Source organism: Polistes canadensis, unplaced genomic scaffold, assembly GCF_001313835.1.
Source record: "Polistes canadensis isolate GaletaPanama2010 unplaced genomic scaffold, ASM131383v1 scaffold_96, whole genome shotgun sequence".
NCBI lineage: Eukaryota > Metazoa > Arthropoda > Insecta > Hymenoptera > Vespidae > Polistes > Polistes canadensis.
The window spans coordinates 349,299-364,154 of NW_014569643.1; the positions used below are offsets into that span (position 1 = coordinate 349,299).

General features: G+C 32.3%; 2 protein-coding genes across 2 annotated transcripts; both read left to right on the forward strand.

The window, feature by feature from the left end:
* The first annotated feature begins 2,386 nt into the window (after positions 1–2,386).
* Positions 2,387–9,969, forward strand: LOC106787244. The gene is made up of 4 exons (XM_014749441.1): positions 2,387–2,581; positions 4,446–4,630; positions 7,846–7,962; positions 9,861–9,969. The coding sequence occupies exons 1-4, from the start codon at positions 2,399–2,401 to the stop codon at positions 9,967–9,969; spliced, it is 594 nt and encodes a 197-aa protein (XP_014604927.1). The 5' UTR covers positions 2,387–2,398.
* A 2,405-nt stretch (positions 9,970–12,374) lies between these two features.
* LOC106787233 lies at positions 12,375–13,600 on the forward strand. The gene is made up of 4 exons (XM_014749429.1): positions 12,375–12,752; positions 12,906–13,096; positions 13,285–13,395; positions 13,462–13,600. Exons 1-4 carry the CDS (start codon positions 12,576–12,578, stop codon positions 13,598–13,600), a joined length of 618 nt encoding a protein of 205 aa, XP_014604915.1. The 5' UTR covers positions 12,375–12,575.
* Positions 13,601–14,856: the final 1,256 nt, after the last annotated feature.

Below are 14,856 nucleotides of genomic sequence, written 5' to 3' on the forward strand. Positions count from 1 at the left end.
CGCGCACAACTCGATCCGACTTTTTTTTTTTTTAAACCTACGGTCCCCCTCCCCTAAACCCCTTTACCTAACACAATCCACTCAACCCATATCTTTTTTGGCGTCGTTTCGCGTCGCGTCCTGTCGCGTCATGCGTATGCGCGCCTAGAAGGACCAAATATTTACGCCTCCTGTATAAGCGTGCGCAACGATATGGAAAAATAAGTTTTGCATTTTTCTTCTTTTTTTTTCTTTCTTTCTCTTTCTCTCTCTTCAATCTTCAGTAATATCGCGGAACAGAGTTTTATCCAGTTTGGAATAGAAACAATTTTGGAAACAAAATTTATACTTCTCGTAAAACTTATATTTACTTAAATATTTCATCTAAATTATTATTATTATTATTATTTGTGTATTTTTCTTTTTTTTTTATTACTGCAGAACGGGATTCTATGATTGAACCAGGCATTTGGCTATAGTCCATAAAGATCGTGCTTAAATTCGAGTCCGTGCGAGTAGAGAAAATATTTCAAAAATCGTAACGCACGTATCCCTACTAATTGAATTACCGGAAGGATGCTAATTTGGGAAAATTATGCAATCGGTGTATCGCCTGCGCTAAATGGTTTTCTTTCCTTTTTCCTTTTTTTTCTTTTTTCTTCTTTTAAAAAACAACGTAGCAACGGACGTGAATTATTTAACGAGCTAAGAAAATAATGATTACGTTACGTTAGGATTACGAAATATGATTCTTTTTTCATTCAAATTTCATCTAAATACGTGTATTTCATTAATTGGAAACATCGGAGAAGAGAATAAAGAAGGAGAGAGAGAGAGAGAGAGAGAGAGAGAGAATATCGATCTTGTTAACCGTGCAATAAACCTCCATAAATCGTATTTGATGCGATACAAGAGTATAGGGGGTTTAAATTAATATTCATACGCTTTTGAAAGCACCCACCGCCGATTCGTTTATGCGAATTCCATCCGCGCGTGAGTGCGTGTGTTTGTTGTTGGGACGACAACGACAGGAATATTGGAGGAGGGGCTGGGGGTACGGGTGCGGGTACGGGAATGGCAGGTTGAGAAGAGGGGTGGTTGGTGTTAACATACTTAATAGTCCGTTTATACCCCCGTGCGATTTCTCTCAGCCTTAATGGATGTTAAATCATTGTTTAGGATCGCTTTACCGCTAAAATCACGAGCGTAAGCGCGGAAATCGAGAAACTATTCTCTCTCACGGTGTATTCCTCTTCTCTTTCTCTCTCTCCCTCTCTCTTTATCTCTTTTACTAGTTCGATCCATATTGGCCGACATTAAAGCGTCGTCGTTAATATAAAATACGTTGAAATATAGAGTAAAAGCATAAGCTTCTGTTTAATGCTTTATTCTCTACTATAATAATAATAGTAATGATATCGGTGGTAGGTATCGATGAACTATAGTAATAATACACTCGGTAACGAATTTAATCTAACACGATTATCGATTGCTCTTATCGAACCATTGTATTATTATTATTATTATTAATTTTTTTTCCCTTCTTAAATATCATTAAAACGGTCAATGATCGTATACTATTGTTATCAAAAACATGATCTCCAAACAAATACGCGTAAGGCAATCCCGATTCTTTGTTTTCTCTTCGTATTATTCCTTTTTCTTTATTTTCTAATGAATATATTTACATGTCCATGTTACATTCCGTTATTATTGTTAAAAACAAAAAAAAACAAAAAAAAATAAAAAAAGATATAGACAAATTTCTCTTCGTACGCGACCGGTGGAGGTTTAGCGATTGTTATCCACGTTGAGAACGATGATCAAACATTGGATCGAAACCAATGTGTCAATCTGTTATCGCAAATATTTTCGGCAAATATTCGGACACGCTTATTCGCTTTACGTTTCGACCAATTTCTTTCCCATCCCGTTATCGTAGAATTTATTTTAATTCTAAATTTAAATTGAAACGATTTTCTCTAATTATTTTTGTATCGACAAAGTATATCTTCTTTTTCTTTTTTCCATTTTTCCTCAATAGAATTTAATTAATTTTCGTTCATCTTTTTATTCGTTTGCCAATTGAATTTTCAGTTAAATGATTTCGAACTGGGAGAAAAACATCGTGCAAATCTTTTTTGTTATATCAACCGAAAGTTAAGTATTTTTTTCGCGTGTTACGGTCGCCGTTGTTTCCAATTATTTGGCGCGAAAATGACTGCGGTATTCGCCGTGTGCTCGTTTACCGTTATTAAACAAGAGAGAGAGAGAGAGAGAGAGAGAGAGAGAGAGAGAGAGAGAGAAAGAATAAAAACAGAGTATTTAACACACTTGCTCGAACGGAATCGAACGGAAGTACAAAGCAAATCGTATCTTTGAGCGTTCATTTTGTTTCGTATGGGATTGCGTATCCGAGATGTCGTTGAGTCGAGTAATCCAACCTTGTCATCATTTCTTAGCGTTTTATCTTTTGTTCAATCATCTCGTTAAAAGTGGATTATCCGAGTGTTTTTCGAACGACACCTGTTCGAGAACCAAAAGGATTGTGGATGACGATAACCCGAGGTATCTGATATTTCCGCAGGGAAGTAACGTTCAGGTGAGATGGACAAAACTATCTAATCAAATTTATTGCCACGTACGTGAGTCGTTTCAAAACAAACCCGAACAAAATATATATATATGTTACATATTTAAAAAATATATATATTTTTATACGAGAATGCAACGTAACGCAATATAACGGACTACAATATTGCGTGCGAGATTTATTGCGATATTATCGCGCTTTTTTATTTCCTTTTCTTTTTCCTGTTTTTTTTGTTGTTGTCGGGACGGTAAAAGACTCGAATACACACGAGTACTATGTCTGGATTGGAGTAAAAGAGGATGATGGGATGAGAAAGATTTGAACGTCCGTCGACGAGTTAATCGGTAACGAGAAAACAAAATGAAAAAAAGAGATCGGGTAGGAAGGAACAATAGTTAAAATAGAAAATATCAATATTATACTAGAGATTTATGTAGTTGCTTTTTTTCCTTCTTTTTCTTTTTTGAAAATAAAAGAATTTCCCGGGCGTTTTATCGAATTCTCCACACTGGAGGCCCTTTTAAAAAAAAAAATTCTAAAAATATTTATAATAACGTTTATTCGTTTAAAATAAGGAAAAGGGAGTGTTAGGAGGTAAGAAACAGCAGGGTAGTTAAAAGCAAAATTTATAAAGAAAGTTTTTTACAAGATCTACACTATGAGAAGGAACTTTGATAATAGAACATTTTTCAAACTTCCCTTTTGATTATCTAATTTAACCTCGGCGAATATGGATAACTAAACGTTTTAATGAACAAAGTTAAGCATGATAGCTTATTGACTAATAAAAATGAACGATTTTTTTCCTTTATTATCCTTTCTCTTACACTATTATTATTAGACTATACTTTAACTTTTAGTTTATAGGGATTTCACGATTTACTGCAGGAGAAAGAAATAGGGAACAAAAGAAAGAGAGAGAGAGAGAGAGAGAGAATCAGAGGTACGCAGGTAGATAAACAGATAGATAGACAGTAAGAAATAGTAAAAGAAAGAGGGAAAGAGAGAGAGAGAGAAAGAAAAGATGAAAGAGAAAGAGAAATGTCGAACGGGGAAAAGACTTTCCCTTTGGTGCTATCTCGTTTCAATATTTCAAGCAATTCGGTGATCGAGTAAACTTTTCGCGTAAGACAAGCAATCGATTCGAATGTAGGTAAATAACTTTGTAGCTCGAGCTACAACCTAGGTAAGATTGTTTGTCGAAAATAATGTAATTATAATAGGTATTGTATCTCTCACTCTTATTTACTGCAAAATTGAAAAGATAACCGATACAAGTTTATATTTCGAAATGAAATGGGGTTCAAAATGCTTGTATTAATAATAAAATAAAAATATTGTAAAAGCTTTTTACAGTTGTTAATGATTAAAATGTGAATTAACATTAAGAAACATAGAATAAATAATATTATAATGAGGGTGTTGAAAAATATATTGAATAAATATTATAGAAATTCTATGAAATTGTTAATATCAAAATATTGAAAATGAACGCTATCGACCTTATAATAAATATTAAATTTGTTCACATTAGTACCACATGAATCCTAATCGCGTATAAAATATCATATTATGCACTCAACTAATGTCGTATTAGCGCATCGCGATAAATTCGATCGAATAAATTCTTATTCAATTATTATATTTTCAAATATTCGAGCTAAAATTACGAACATTTAATAAAATGAACCAATAAAATTACTTGCTTTTTCTTACCGTGTTTTAATAACATTTGAATCTGTCTCTCCCCATAAAATTATTAACCAACCTAATGTATTATTTCAAATTTATCGATTTTATTTCTAATCGTATTTGTGTACTTTATGTATATATATATATATTTCGAAATTGCATATGACACATATACGTCCAGTTGGTATACTGTATGACCATCGCCACGTACTCGAAGCCTCAAGGAATGTTTACCGTTGGTGTTACGGCCGGACTGGCATGGGAACTTCCTCATAGAAATACCGTATTGTACAGGAAACCTGCCGAGGTTTATCATCGTCGAAGCAGAAGGGAGTTGTACCGCAAAGTGGAACTAATGCTGAAAACGTGAGTGACATACAAACCACAGGGAATGAGGGAAGGCGACAAAGAAAGAGAAAGAAAGAAAGAAAGAAAGAGAAAGAGAGAGAGAGAGAAATAATTTAACGATGCACGTGTCTATTCGATACCTGCGTGTTATTACCATTGTCCGTTTTATTGTACAATTTATTGCAATTTCGATTATTTCATTATCCAATCACACATTCTAACAGGAAATATAAATTATTGTTAAACGTATTTAATATGTAATCGATATTATTTCCGATAGTCCTCCATTGTCTTTTTTCCATTGTTCATTTTTTATTCACGAATTTATTATTGATATTAAGAGGAAGAAATTGCAATAATAATTACAATTAAAAAGAAATATAATAATGTCAATTACTGTTATATATATATATATATACGTTTCGTTTATTATCGAGTGAGTTTTGTTAAAAATCGAGGATCATTATAAATTTCGATAATGCACGTTGAAGTGGAGGCTGGGTGGTAGATGTTTTGAAGGAATAGTTTAAGAGGTTAATTCGATCAAACATAGTTACTCGTCATATTTCTTACTCGTATTTTCTATTCTTCCATTATTAAAAGAAAAAAGAAAAAAAGAAATAAGAAAAAAGAAAAATAAAAGTAAAAAGAATGAGAAAAATCGTGTATGCATGGGTAAATATTTGTATTTGTATTTCACGAAGGAAATGTTCTGTCATAATGCCTCGGCGCTTTTCTTTATTTGCATTACACGTTCTATGTAAATACACGTGAATAGTTTAATACACGTACGTATTTGTAAAGTTGACTTGAAAGAGAACAAACGAACGTACACGAACAAATAAACAGACAAAAAAATACGCAGCGATAAAAAAAGCGGTTTGCCATTCCGTAATATGTCTGCCACCATGGGAGAATATTTCCTATGCATGGAAAATAATAACAGGGTGATGGCAATTATCCAGTGATACGTATTACGATATGGAAAAAGAAAGATGTCAACGAATTATACTGAAAGAACAGAACGAGACGTTTATTTTGTTTTCTCCTCTACGATAAATCGATCAATTCGTTTGAAAATGAAATACGAGATAAAAGAAACGATTTGTCGAATTTCACATTCCTATTTTTCTTTTTTCTTTATTCTTTTTTTCGTAAAAATAATCCCCCTTCAAATTTTCCTCGTCAATCAATCAATTAATAATAATCGAACATTAATAATAGGATATCCTTGAATCGTCAAAATTGTCTATCTCTTTCTAATTTTCCAATAAACTCGGTGAAAAGGGAGGAGGAGTGAGTTGGGAAAGAAACGAGTCGACGAAAAGAAAATAATTCCACGGTGATATTGATGCTAAAATCAGCAGAGTATTATACGAGATCTTATAATGATGAGAACAGACTCTGCAATGAAATCGAAATCTTCAGACGACGATGTTGCTTAAAATAAAACAAAAAAAAAAGAAAAACAAATATATATATATAAAAAAAAATGAAATAAAATAATCACGTGATCTCTACGTTAGTCTGAAAGGGTTCGTGGTACCGTAGTTTAACGAGTGTCGAACTTGCGAATAAAAATTAAAAAAAGGGAAGAAACAAGGACAAGAAATGAGATTAAAAAAAAATAAGAAAGGGACAGCGTTTTGGTTTTTGTTTGCCTGTTGTTTAACCCCTTTGTGGTACTTTCTTTTTCTTGTGAGTTCAACAACGTCACGATTTGCCAAGCGTCAAAAGGTGTCATCTCTTCCTTTTTCTTCTTAGCTTTCACTACGAGAAGGAAACGAAGCAAAGGTGAATCGAAAAGCAAAAGGTCAACTTCTCTGAGCTATTGTGCTTTTCCAGCTCGAACAAGGATGCTTTGCTGAGGGAGGGCGAACTATCAAGGATCTGCCTGCATAAAATGAGAAAGAATGGAGAGAAGGGGAAGAGGATTCGTTGGGGGTGTATAAAAAGCTCGCGAGAGTCCCGACTTTGTTGTTTTTTCACGAAAATCCTACCTTTATTTCTTCTCAATCAATCTAGATATTTTTTGGGCGAAATTATCGAAGGTATTGGAAAAGGGAGAAGTAAAGAACCAAAAGGGTTACAGGGAGAAAAGGGAGAGTAATAAGATAGGGATGAAAAGAACCCTTGACAATGGCTAGGAGGAGGCATTATTCGAATGCTCGTATCGATCAATTAATGCACTTGAGTACTCTTTATATGAAGAAGGATTTGTTAGAGCTAAGAGTTTGTATGTGCAAGAGGTTTAAAGGTCACCAAATGAAATTTCTTTTCTTTTTCTTTTCTCTCTCTCTTTTTTATCATCTTAAAACTAGATTACGTCTTTTGTCAAGAAAATCATTAATTGCACTGTTGATTACTATAACACGTAATCTTACGATTAATTTTCGAATCAATTCGTTTAACTCGTACAATTATTTATAGATACGAGAAACAATTGATTGATTGTACTATTGTTGTAATATTAATTGTCGAATATAGGTTTTTAGTGATTGGTTGGAATTCTGAATTCGTTCGAATAAAACGTAGCAAGGATCTTAAAGAGAATATTTCGTGGCAATGACATTACCAAGTGAGACAAAGACTATGTGTGTGTGTGTGTGTTTGTGTGTGAATTTTGGTATCAACGTTCTAGCCAGCATTATCGCCAAGTTAATGAATAGACCGTTGACTCTCTTGGCGAAACTGACGGCCGATAACGAGGATGATAGTTACAAACGACACCGTCTCGTACCCTCTCCTCTCCTCTCCACTCCTCTCCTTTTCTCTCTCAACACATAGAGAGAGGACAGAGAGACACACACATATATATATATATATATATACTCTGTGTGCCATTTAACGTGTATCGCAAGTCACGTCGTATGACTACTCCTTCCTCCCTTCCTCCCTACCCCCTTTCTTCCTTCCTTCCTTCCTTCCTTCCTTCCTTTTGGGGTTAACGAGAAGCGAGTTCCCTTCGTCCTTAATACCTTCGAGAATATAAGCAATCTTATTTGATTTTCTTCTTTCATCTCACGTGAAAATGACAACGTCTAAGTTTACCTAAGAAGTAGTTCTCTTTATAAAGTAACCTAGTTTCATGTTAGAATAAACAAGTTTAGTCATATTTTTTGGTTAATTTTTCTGTCAAATAAATTCGTTCAATAATTTTCATGGTTATTATACATAAACTGTATATAATTTAGAACAGTAACATAACTTCTTTTTTGTTTATTCGTTTATAGTCAAGGTAAAGATGGCAAGGCTTGTGTTCTCAAAGCAATTTGCAAAGCTGCTAAAAGGGATAGTAAACTGATTGGCAAGGGTACATTCCTCGAAGAAATTTTACACACTATATTCACGTAAGTATTCATGGTTCAATTGATATCAAATATTCCCTTTTTCTTTTATCTATTCAACTATAATATCATTAATAATGTTTAATAATTCTGTGATCTAGCAAATAATTTACAATTAATCCTATTACGACTAAATGAAATTTATTTCTCCTTGACATATGTAATTTTAAACGAAAGAAAAATTTCGAGAATCCTAATGGAAAGATTTTAAAAACATGACACTTACGTATACTAGCATAATCATATATATATATATATTCATTTAAATATTTTTTCCATACATATATTACGAGAATATAAATTAGAAATTATTTTTATCTGAAGAGTTTCAAAGGACGCGTATATACCGATGAATAAAATGTTAATGTAAATCACGTCACAAAAGAATATTAAAATGCTCGAGGATATAGAAACTTAGAAGAAATCTCCAATTTATTGAGTCGATCGGAAAGTAATTACGTATTTTTTTTTTTTCAATGGTTTATTAAAACACGATTTTTATTCATATTTAAAATCCGAGGCCTTTTAAATGATCCTTAACGATCGAATTTGATAAATTCAACTTCCCAGATACTTTAAAGTCATTCAAATGAAATTAATATCTAAACGAAAAGTTATTTTACTTAAATCTTATATAATATATATACAATTATTCCTAAATTCAAAGGCCATTTTATACTTTTATACATTTTTTTCTTTTTCATATTTTTCGCAAAAACGAAAATTTCTCTTGGTAACTTTCAACATAGTTTTGAAAGCCAAGTTCTTCGAAGTTGTGCTTCAATAAATAAATAAAAAAACAATAGAAAGATAGATAGAAAGAAAGAAAGAAAAAGATAAATTAAATAGAAAAAGGAAATATCAATAAGTGTTATCGATACCGGAAGTTGTATGTACGAAAGTTACATTTGAAAAAGTTTACAATGCCACAAGATCCAATAGTTCGAACTTGATTCCGGTCACTTTTTGAGAAGACACTTTTTTATTTCCTTATTTTTAAAAATTTTAATAATTCAGATATAGCAGTATTAGTATGATTCGTAATTTCAAATATAATATTATAATATATATTCTAGTCTATTCGAGAAATCCGAGAATCGATTAACGAGAGCCTGCTCGACTCGTTTTCAATAGAAACTTCTTATCGAAGTTGGTAGTATAATTCCCGTGAGTAATTCGTTCCTTCAAACGATAGATCTCAAGTGTTAAACACGCTGAACCAATTTCGACACTGACAAGGACTTCTCTAGCTTCCTTATCTAAAGTAGGCAAGAATCTTGGCTTGTATTTACGTTTCCTTAACGTTCCATCTCTTTTTGGATTTCCCAGAAGGTGGGAGAACTTTCTACGTAGGCGTACCACGTCTAACCAATTTATTTTTCATTTCTCTTCTTTCTTCAAATATTTAACAACCGAAAATACTACTCTAATTATTTACTTATTGTTACGCTATTATATTTTTCTAATTTATTTGTTTTTTTTTTCCCCTTTTTATTAGTAACAACGACAAGTTCATTAATTTACTTTTCAAATTAAAAGGAAAATTCTTCTTTATAATATAAATGATAAAAGTAATAAAATACTAATACTAATAATAATAATAATAATAATAATAATAATAATAATAATAATAATATCTGCTTGAACTTTCACGAATTTGTTCGTATAAAGTTCTTCAGCATTCAACGAAAAATATATGTATATTAATGTAAATATTTAATGTAAAAGATATCTATATGTATGGAAAATATATAAATAAATATAATATTCGTATTTTATAAGGGAAATATAAACCGCAATAATTTATAATAATCATTTAAATATTAATGGTAAATCATATTAAATCAAATAATATCATTATGAAATGATGAAAAATAAATAACGAATTCATTTAATTACAGATTACCGGATGGATATTACGAGCTCGATCCAATGACAGAATACGAAAAGGTTTATACCAATAAAAAAAATTGCGACGAATTTGTCGCTAAATGTCCGGATGTCTTTTGATAACAAAACGGATGAGTCCTGTTAACTTGGTCTCTATACTCTACACATCGATAAGTTTACTTTCCGGAAAATCACTTTCCAGGGGGCATTCGGGCATTAACTCTGTTGGACTTCCTAGAAGAGCTTGGAAACCGCTTTAGTTAATGCTGCGTTTGTGCGGCTTGGTAGTACATGCCACATCTCTCTCTCTCTCTCTCTCTCTCTCTCTCTCTCTCTCTGTCTCTTTCTCTTTCTCTCTTTCACCTACCCCACTTCATCTAAACTTGACATCTAATTAACGAAATTAACCAACCTAAAAGACATTCATTCGCGATTATTTTCAAATATTATATATGTGCGGTATGTGCGCTGTATTTATAGTGATAACATGATTAAATAGGATTAAAATGATGAGAAAAAAAGTAATAGTAGTATTTTATTGATTAATAACTTAGATATTTCTTTCTATACTTTTATCTATAAGAATATATAGTATTCGGAATAGCAGACACATAGAACTCCCAGTACGTGTACCTGGTACGTGCTCGTTGAACCGTATAATAAACATTCATGCTGTCAGAGCTTAATGCACTTTTTATTGCGTATCGTCTGAGTGCTCGAGTATCTCTACGTTATGTGTGTACTTTCTCGCCCAAAGCTATGCTCTATTTCCTATATCTTATCCATACGTTTATCGTTTGACCCCCCCCCCTCTTCCCTTCCCTTCCCTACATTATACGTTTTACGTTCAACAAATTTCTTTAGAATACGTTCTAGCAAAATTCTACTAATTGATGTACTTTAAATTAAATAAAGCTTAGATTATTTTCTTTCCTTTTTTTTTTTCAACACAAATATAATTATCCACGATTTACATAATAATATAATATTTTTGTAAATAGGGTTTTTCAATGTGTTTTAATGAAATCTAAATAAGGAAATTCTAACGCGATTTGGGAATTGACAAGTACTTCTGTTAATGACGTGCGATACAAACCTGATTCCCAATTGACGATCTCTAGCAATTGGAATTGTATTATACCAAATGCGTCTATGTCAATGTATCGCACATTCCTGGTTACACGCTATGCGTATAATGTAAATGTGCGTACCAATATGCGATTATATATATGTGCATGTGTACGCGAGTGTGTGTGTTTGCGTGTACGAACATATCCAATGAAAATACACGTGCGCGATGACAAACTCCGGAAAGCTATACATCCAGCGAAGATGTATGGTATATTATTCCAGTAATATGAATTATTATTATAATACCATTCAATTGATACAACAACAATATCTAATATTTTCATTTCCAATATGTCTTTAATAATTTATTATACTTTTTTTCCAATAATATTATTAAATATTATTTGCTTAATATAATAGTTAATACGTATTATAGATTAAAACGTAACGTATACCCCATAGTAATTAAATATTTAAAGAAAGCAACGATGAAATAAAGTTAAATGAGTTCTTGTTAATGTGATTAAATTTGTAATTAAAATTAAAAATAAGAAGGAAAGAAAAAAAAGAAAGAAATTTACTTGTTACAGTAATTACATGTACTATAAAATGAACGAGCAAATTAATTAGAATTGATTGCAATTAAAGTGAGGAAAATTAGCTTCTCCTTGTTCTTGCAAAAGCTTTTTATGAGATAAAAAGACGTTCGCGAAGGCTCTAAAAAAAACGTTGAATTCTCGTGTAAAGTATAGGTATACAAAGTTGGGCTATAATTTTGTGTGTATATCGTTTGGCGATAATTCGAAACTCAAAGTAGACTGTTTTACGAGGATCTACGCACGTACTTGGTATAAATGTTAAGAAATAGTAGAAGCTCGAATGTTCATTTACGTCTCTACGAACTTTAAATAATATTTCAACTATACATATATAATACTTTAACAACAAGATCGATCGATAATGAACTTTGATTTTAATTACTTTGTCTGCCTACGTATTTTCAGTCTTAATTAAATATAGATACAATATTTAATCCAGTAAGTTGTTCTTATGTAATAATAATGCATATGTCGATCCGTGAGATGCAATCGAAGGTAAAAAAAAAAGCATAAAAAGAATAAGTTTGGAGAGAAAAATAAATGTTGAAAAAAGAAAGAAATAACGAGTAACGATGATATCATTGGAAAGTCAAGGACACACCATTTTTTCACATTTTTCAAGGTTTCTTGCTCGCCTTGAGCGAGTCGAAAAAGAAGCGAGAATGTAGCCGAGATGATCGTGTTCCAGCAGTCCGGAACGATAACTCGTACATCAAACACACGTGGCGTGTCTTCCTGATACGTGGGGAAAAACTAGCGATACCGTTTCGAATTCTTTGAGTTTTTAAATCTTGTCATGGTGACTGGATTTCAACTAGGAAGAATATCTGAGAACAAAATATAAAAAGAACGGAACTTCTGTTTTTACCACAACATTTTGTTTTTCCAGACTGAAGAATATAGTCAACAAAAGGAAATACAAATTTGCCGGTAAAATAATTTAATTGTTATCCTAATCGATATAAAATAATAGTGTAAGGGAGGAAATTCGAGGTGAAACAATTTGGTGATTGAAGAAAAGAAACTAGACAAGGGTTGAAATCGTTTGGTGAAGAAATGAGGGCATCCTTCTTGTTCATTTTGATTCTAATCGAGGTAGCAAACATTGTTCTTGGGGTATCCGTGTGTCACCGTAATAACACTGACTTTGCTGTCAGAGGCCAAAGTTCGGAGGAGAGCTTAGTCAGAAGAAGACGATCATCCCTCGTATTTCCAAAGGGTAGCGCATTCGTGGTAAGTCTTCCTATCAGATCTATCGGTACGAAGTTCGAATCAATATGTGATAGAATTTGATTGGGTAGTTTAAGAGAATTCGTACAATGTCATTCATTATTTTGTCATTTTATTCGAATAATTTATATATTTTGTTTTTTTTTTTATTTTCAGACAACTGTGGCTATGTTGAAAGCTATCATGGTTAAAGAACCACCGAATTGGAATTTGATTTATGAGTTTGACGTAATATGGCCGATACCGAGCGAAGAAAATTTTCGAAAGAATTTCTATAGAAAACCGTGGCTGATAAAACGACGCCATAGACGTGAAATTTATAATAATTTTGAAATGGCATTGAACAGGTACTATTTTTTATATACCAATATAACTGAAAGACCCTTTAGAATGTATTATTTTCATTTATATAATCCAATTTTAATTTAATCTCTTCTCGGGAACGTTTTAAACTCGTAAAGAATAAAAAGAAAAGAAAACGAAATTAAGGATGAAAAGCGTTAGCACATGAAAAGGGATAAATAACTCTTTTCAGTCAAAATCTACCTGGACGTCAATGCGTTCTTAGAACTATTTGCGAGGCTGCTACGATTCTGAATCAACCGGGCTTGTCGTTGGTGGAAAAAGCGTTGAAAGTAATCCTCGGGTACGCTTTTTATATCTGGCTTCTTCGTTTCATTTCGATTAGTTTTTAATGAAAATCTCGTTACAGCAATTCCGAAGACGTTGAAGATACCGATTATTACGATTTGGCTTACCGAAAAGGAACTGGTTGTAATCTCGAGTATCCTTGTCCATTTTCTTTTCTACAATTATTATTATATTGCTTGTACTCCGGAATTGTCATATAAAAAGGAAAACGTCTTTTCAATTAAACGTTCATTTGTTTCAACACGACAAGTGTTACACGAATCAATAAATTATTTTTGCCTCTAATAAGAATTATAATTCTATTACGATGCGTTTAATCGCGTGAATTTAGATTTGAACAAATCATTATCTTGAAAATAAAGTTAGCTTGCAATCGTTACCATCATAGAAGATGAATATTTTATAAAGAACATGCGATAAAGTTTGAAAATGTATAAAAAAAATCAATTCTATATAAAATATTTTTCAAAACTTCTTTACCTATCATTGTGAAAAAACATATGAATATTATATTAGTATGTTTCTCATGTATAAAATCAAAATTTTAATTATTGAACACATAAATATCACGGTTTGTTTATTGTTTACATTATATATAATAAATGTATACTTGTATTATACGTCATTGATTCGTCTATTCCTATTTTCTGTCCCTCTTTCTTTCTTTCTTTCGTTCGTTCGTTCGTTCCTCAGCTTTATCCTGGAAACTTTGAAAAGCGTCAACGTGACAACCGATATTACTTTGCACGAGAGCCCGAAGCGAAAGAAAGTTTATCGATGAAGAAAAGGTTGCCTCGGTGCTTTCGTAGTCGGTGAAATGCAAAAGGCGATTGTTACGGACAATCGAGCTGTTCCGATGCTTATAATCGTGGCCCAAAGTCCGGGGCCATTGTTCTTCTTTATATTCTTCTCCAGTCTTCTTAGATACTTTCATCGTTGCAAAAAACACTTTGCAAAATTTTCATTCTCCATTTATCTTTTTAATTTTTTTTTCTTCAAAATTTCTTCTTCCTTCCATTCATTGTTCTCAATTACCAATTACTTATGCACGTGCATGAAAAATAAATAAAATCGTTTGATTTTATTAGTTAATTCTGTGATTTTTCCTATTAAAATTGAAAGAATTCGAAAAATGTTAACATCGGCCAAGAGCGAACGAGATTGGACCAGGTCCAATGATGTAAACTATGTTTATACATAAGTTTAGGTATTTTCGCGTGAGTAAATCCGTAACACCTAATGTATACCGGTAGACACGGATACACGTGTACAACGATAAACTTTAATCGTATTAACATCGTTGAGGTGATTAACACCCGAAAGGCTACCGGTGCTTCGACCCAACGCGTTCCTCGAGTTTACGTTAATCGCTTGTTAAATATATATCCGAGGGAAGAAGAAGAAAAAAAAAGAAGAAAAAAAAGAAAAACGATAACGAACGAACGGTTGCGTGGCA

Coding starts and splice junctions, on each gene's coding strand:
- LOC106787244 (XM_014749441.1), top strand. CDS start 2,399: ATGTCGTTGAGTCGAGTAATCCAACCTTGTCATCATTTCTTAGCGTTT. Junction 2,582..4,445: donor CGCAGGGAAGTAACGTTCAG/GTGAGATGGACA, acceptor ATATACGTCCAG/TTGGTATACTGTATGACCAT. Junction 4,631..7,845: donor GTGGAACTAATGCTGAAAAC/GTGAGTGACATA, acceptor ATTCGTTTATAG/TCAAGGTAAAGATGGCAAGG.
- LOC106787233 (XM_014749429.1), top strand. CDS start 12,576: ATGAGGGCATCCTTCTTGTTCATTTTGATTCTAATCGAGGTAGCAAAC. Junction 12,753..12,905: donor CAAAGGGTAGCGCATTCGTG/GTAAGTCTTCCT, acceptor TTTTATTTTCAG/ACAACTGTGGCTATGTTGAA. Junction 13,396..13,461: donor GCGTTGAAAGTAATCCTCGG/GTACGCTTTTTA, acceptor ATCTCGTTACAG/CAATTCCGAAGACGTTGAAG.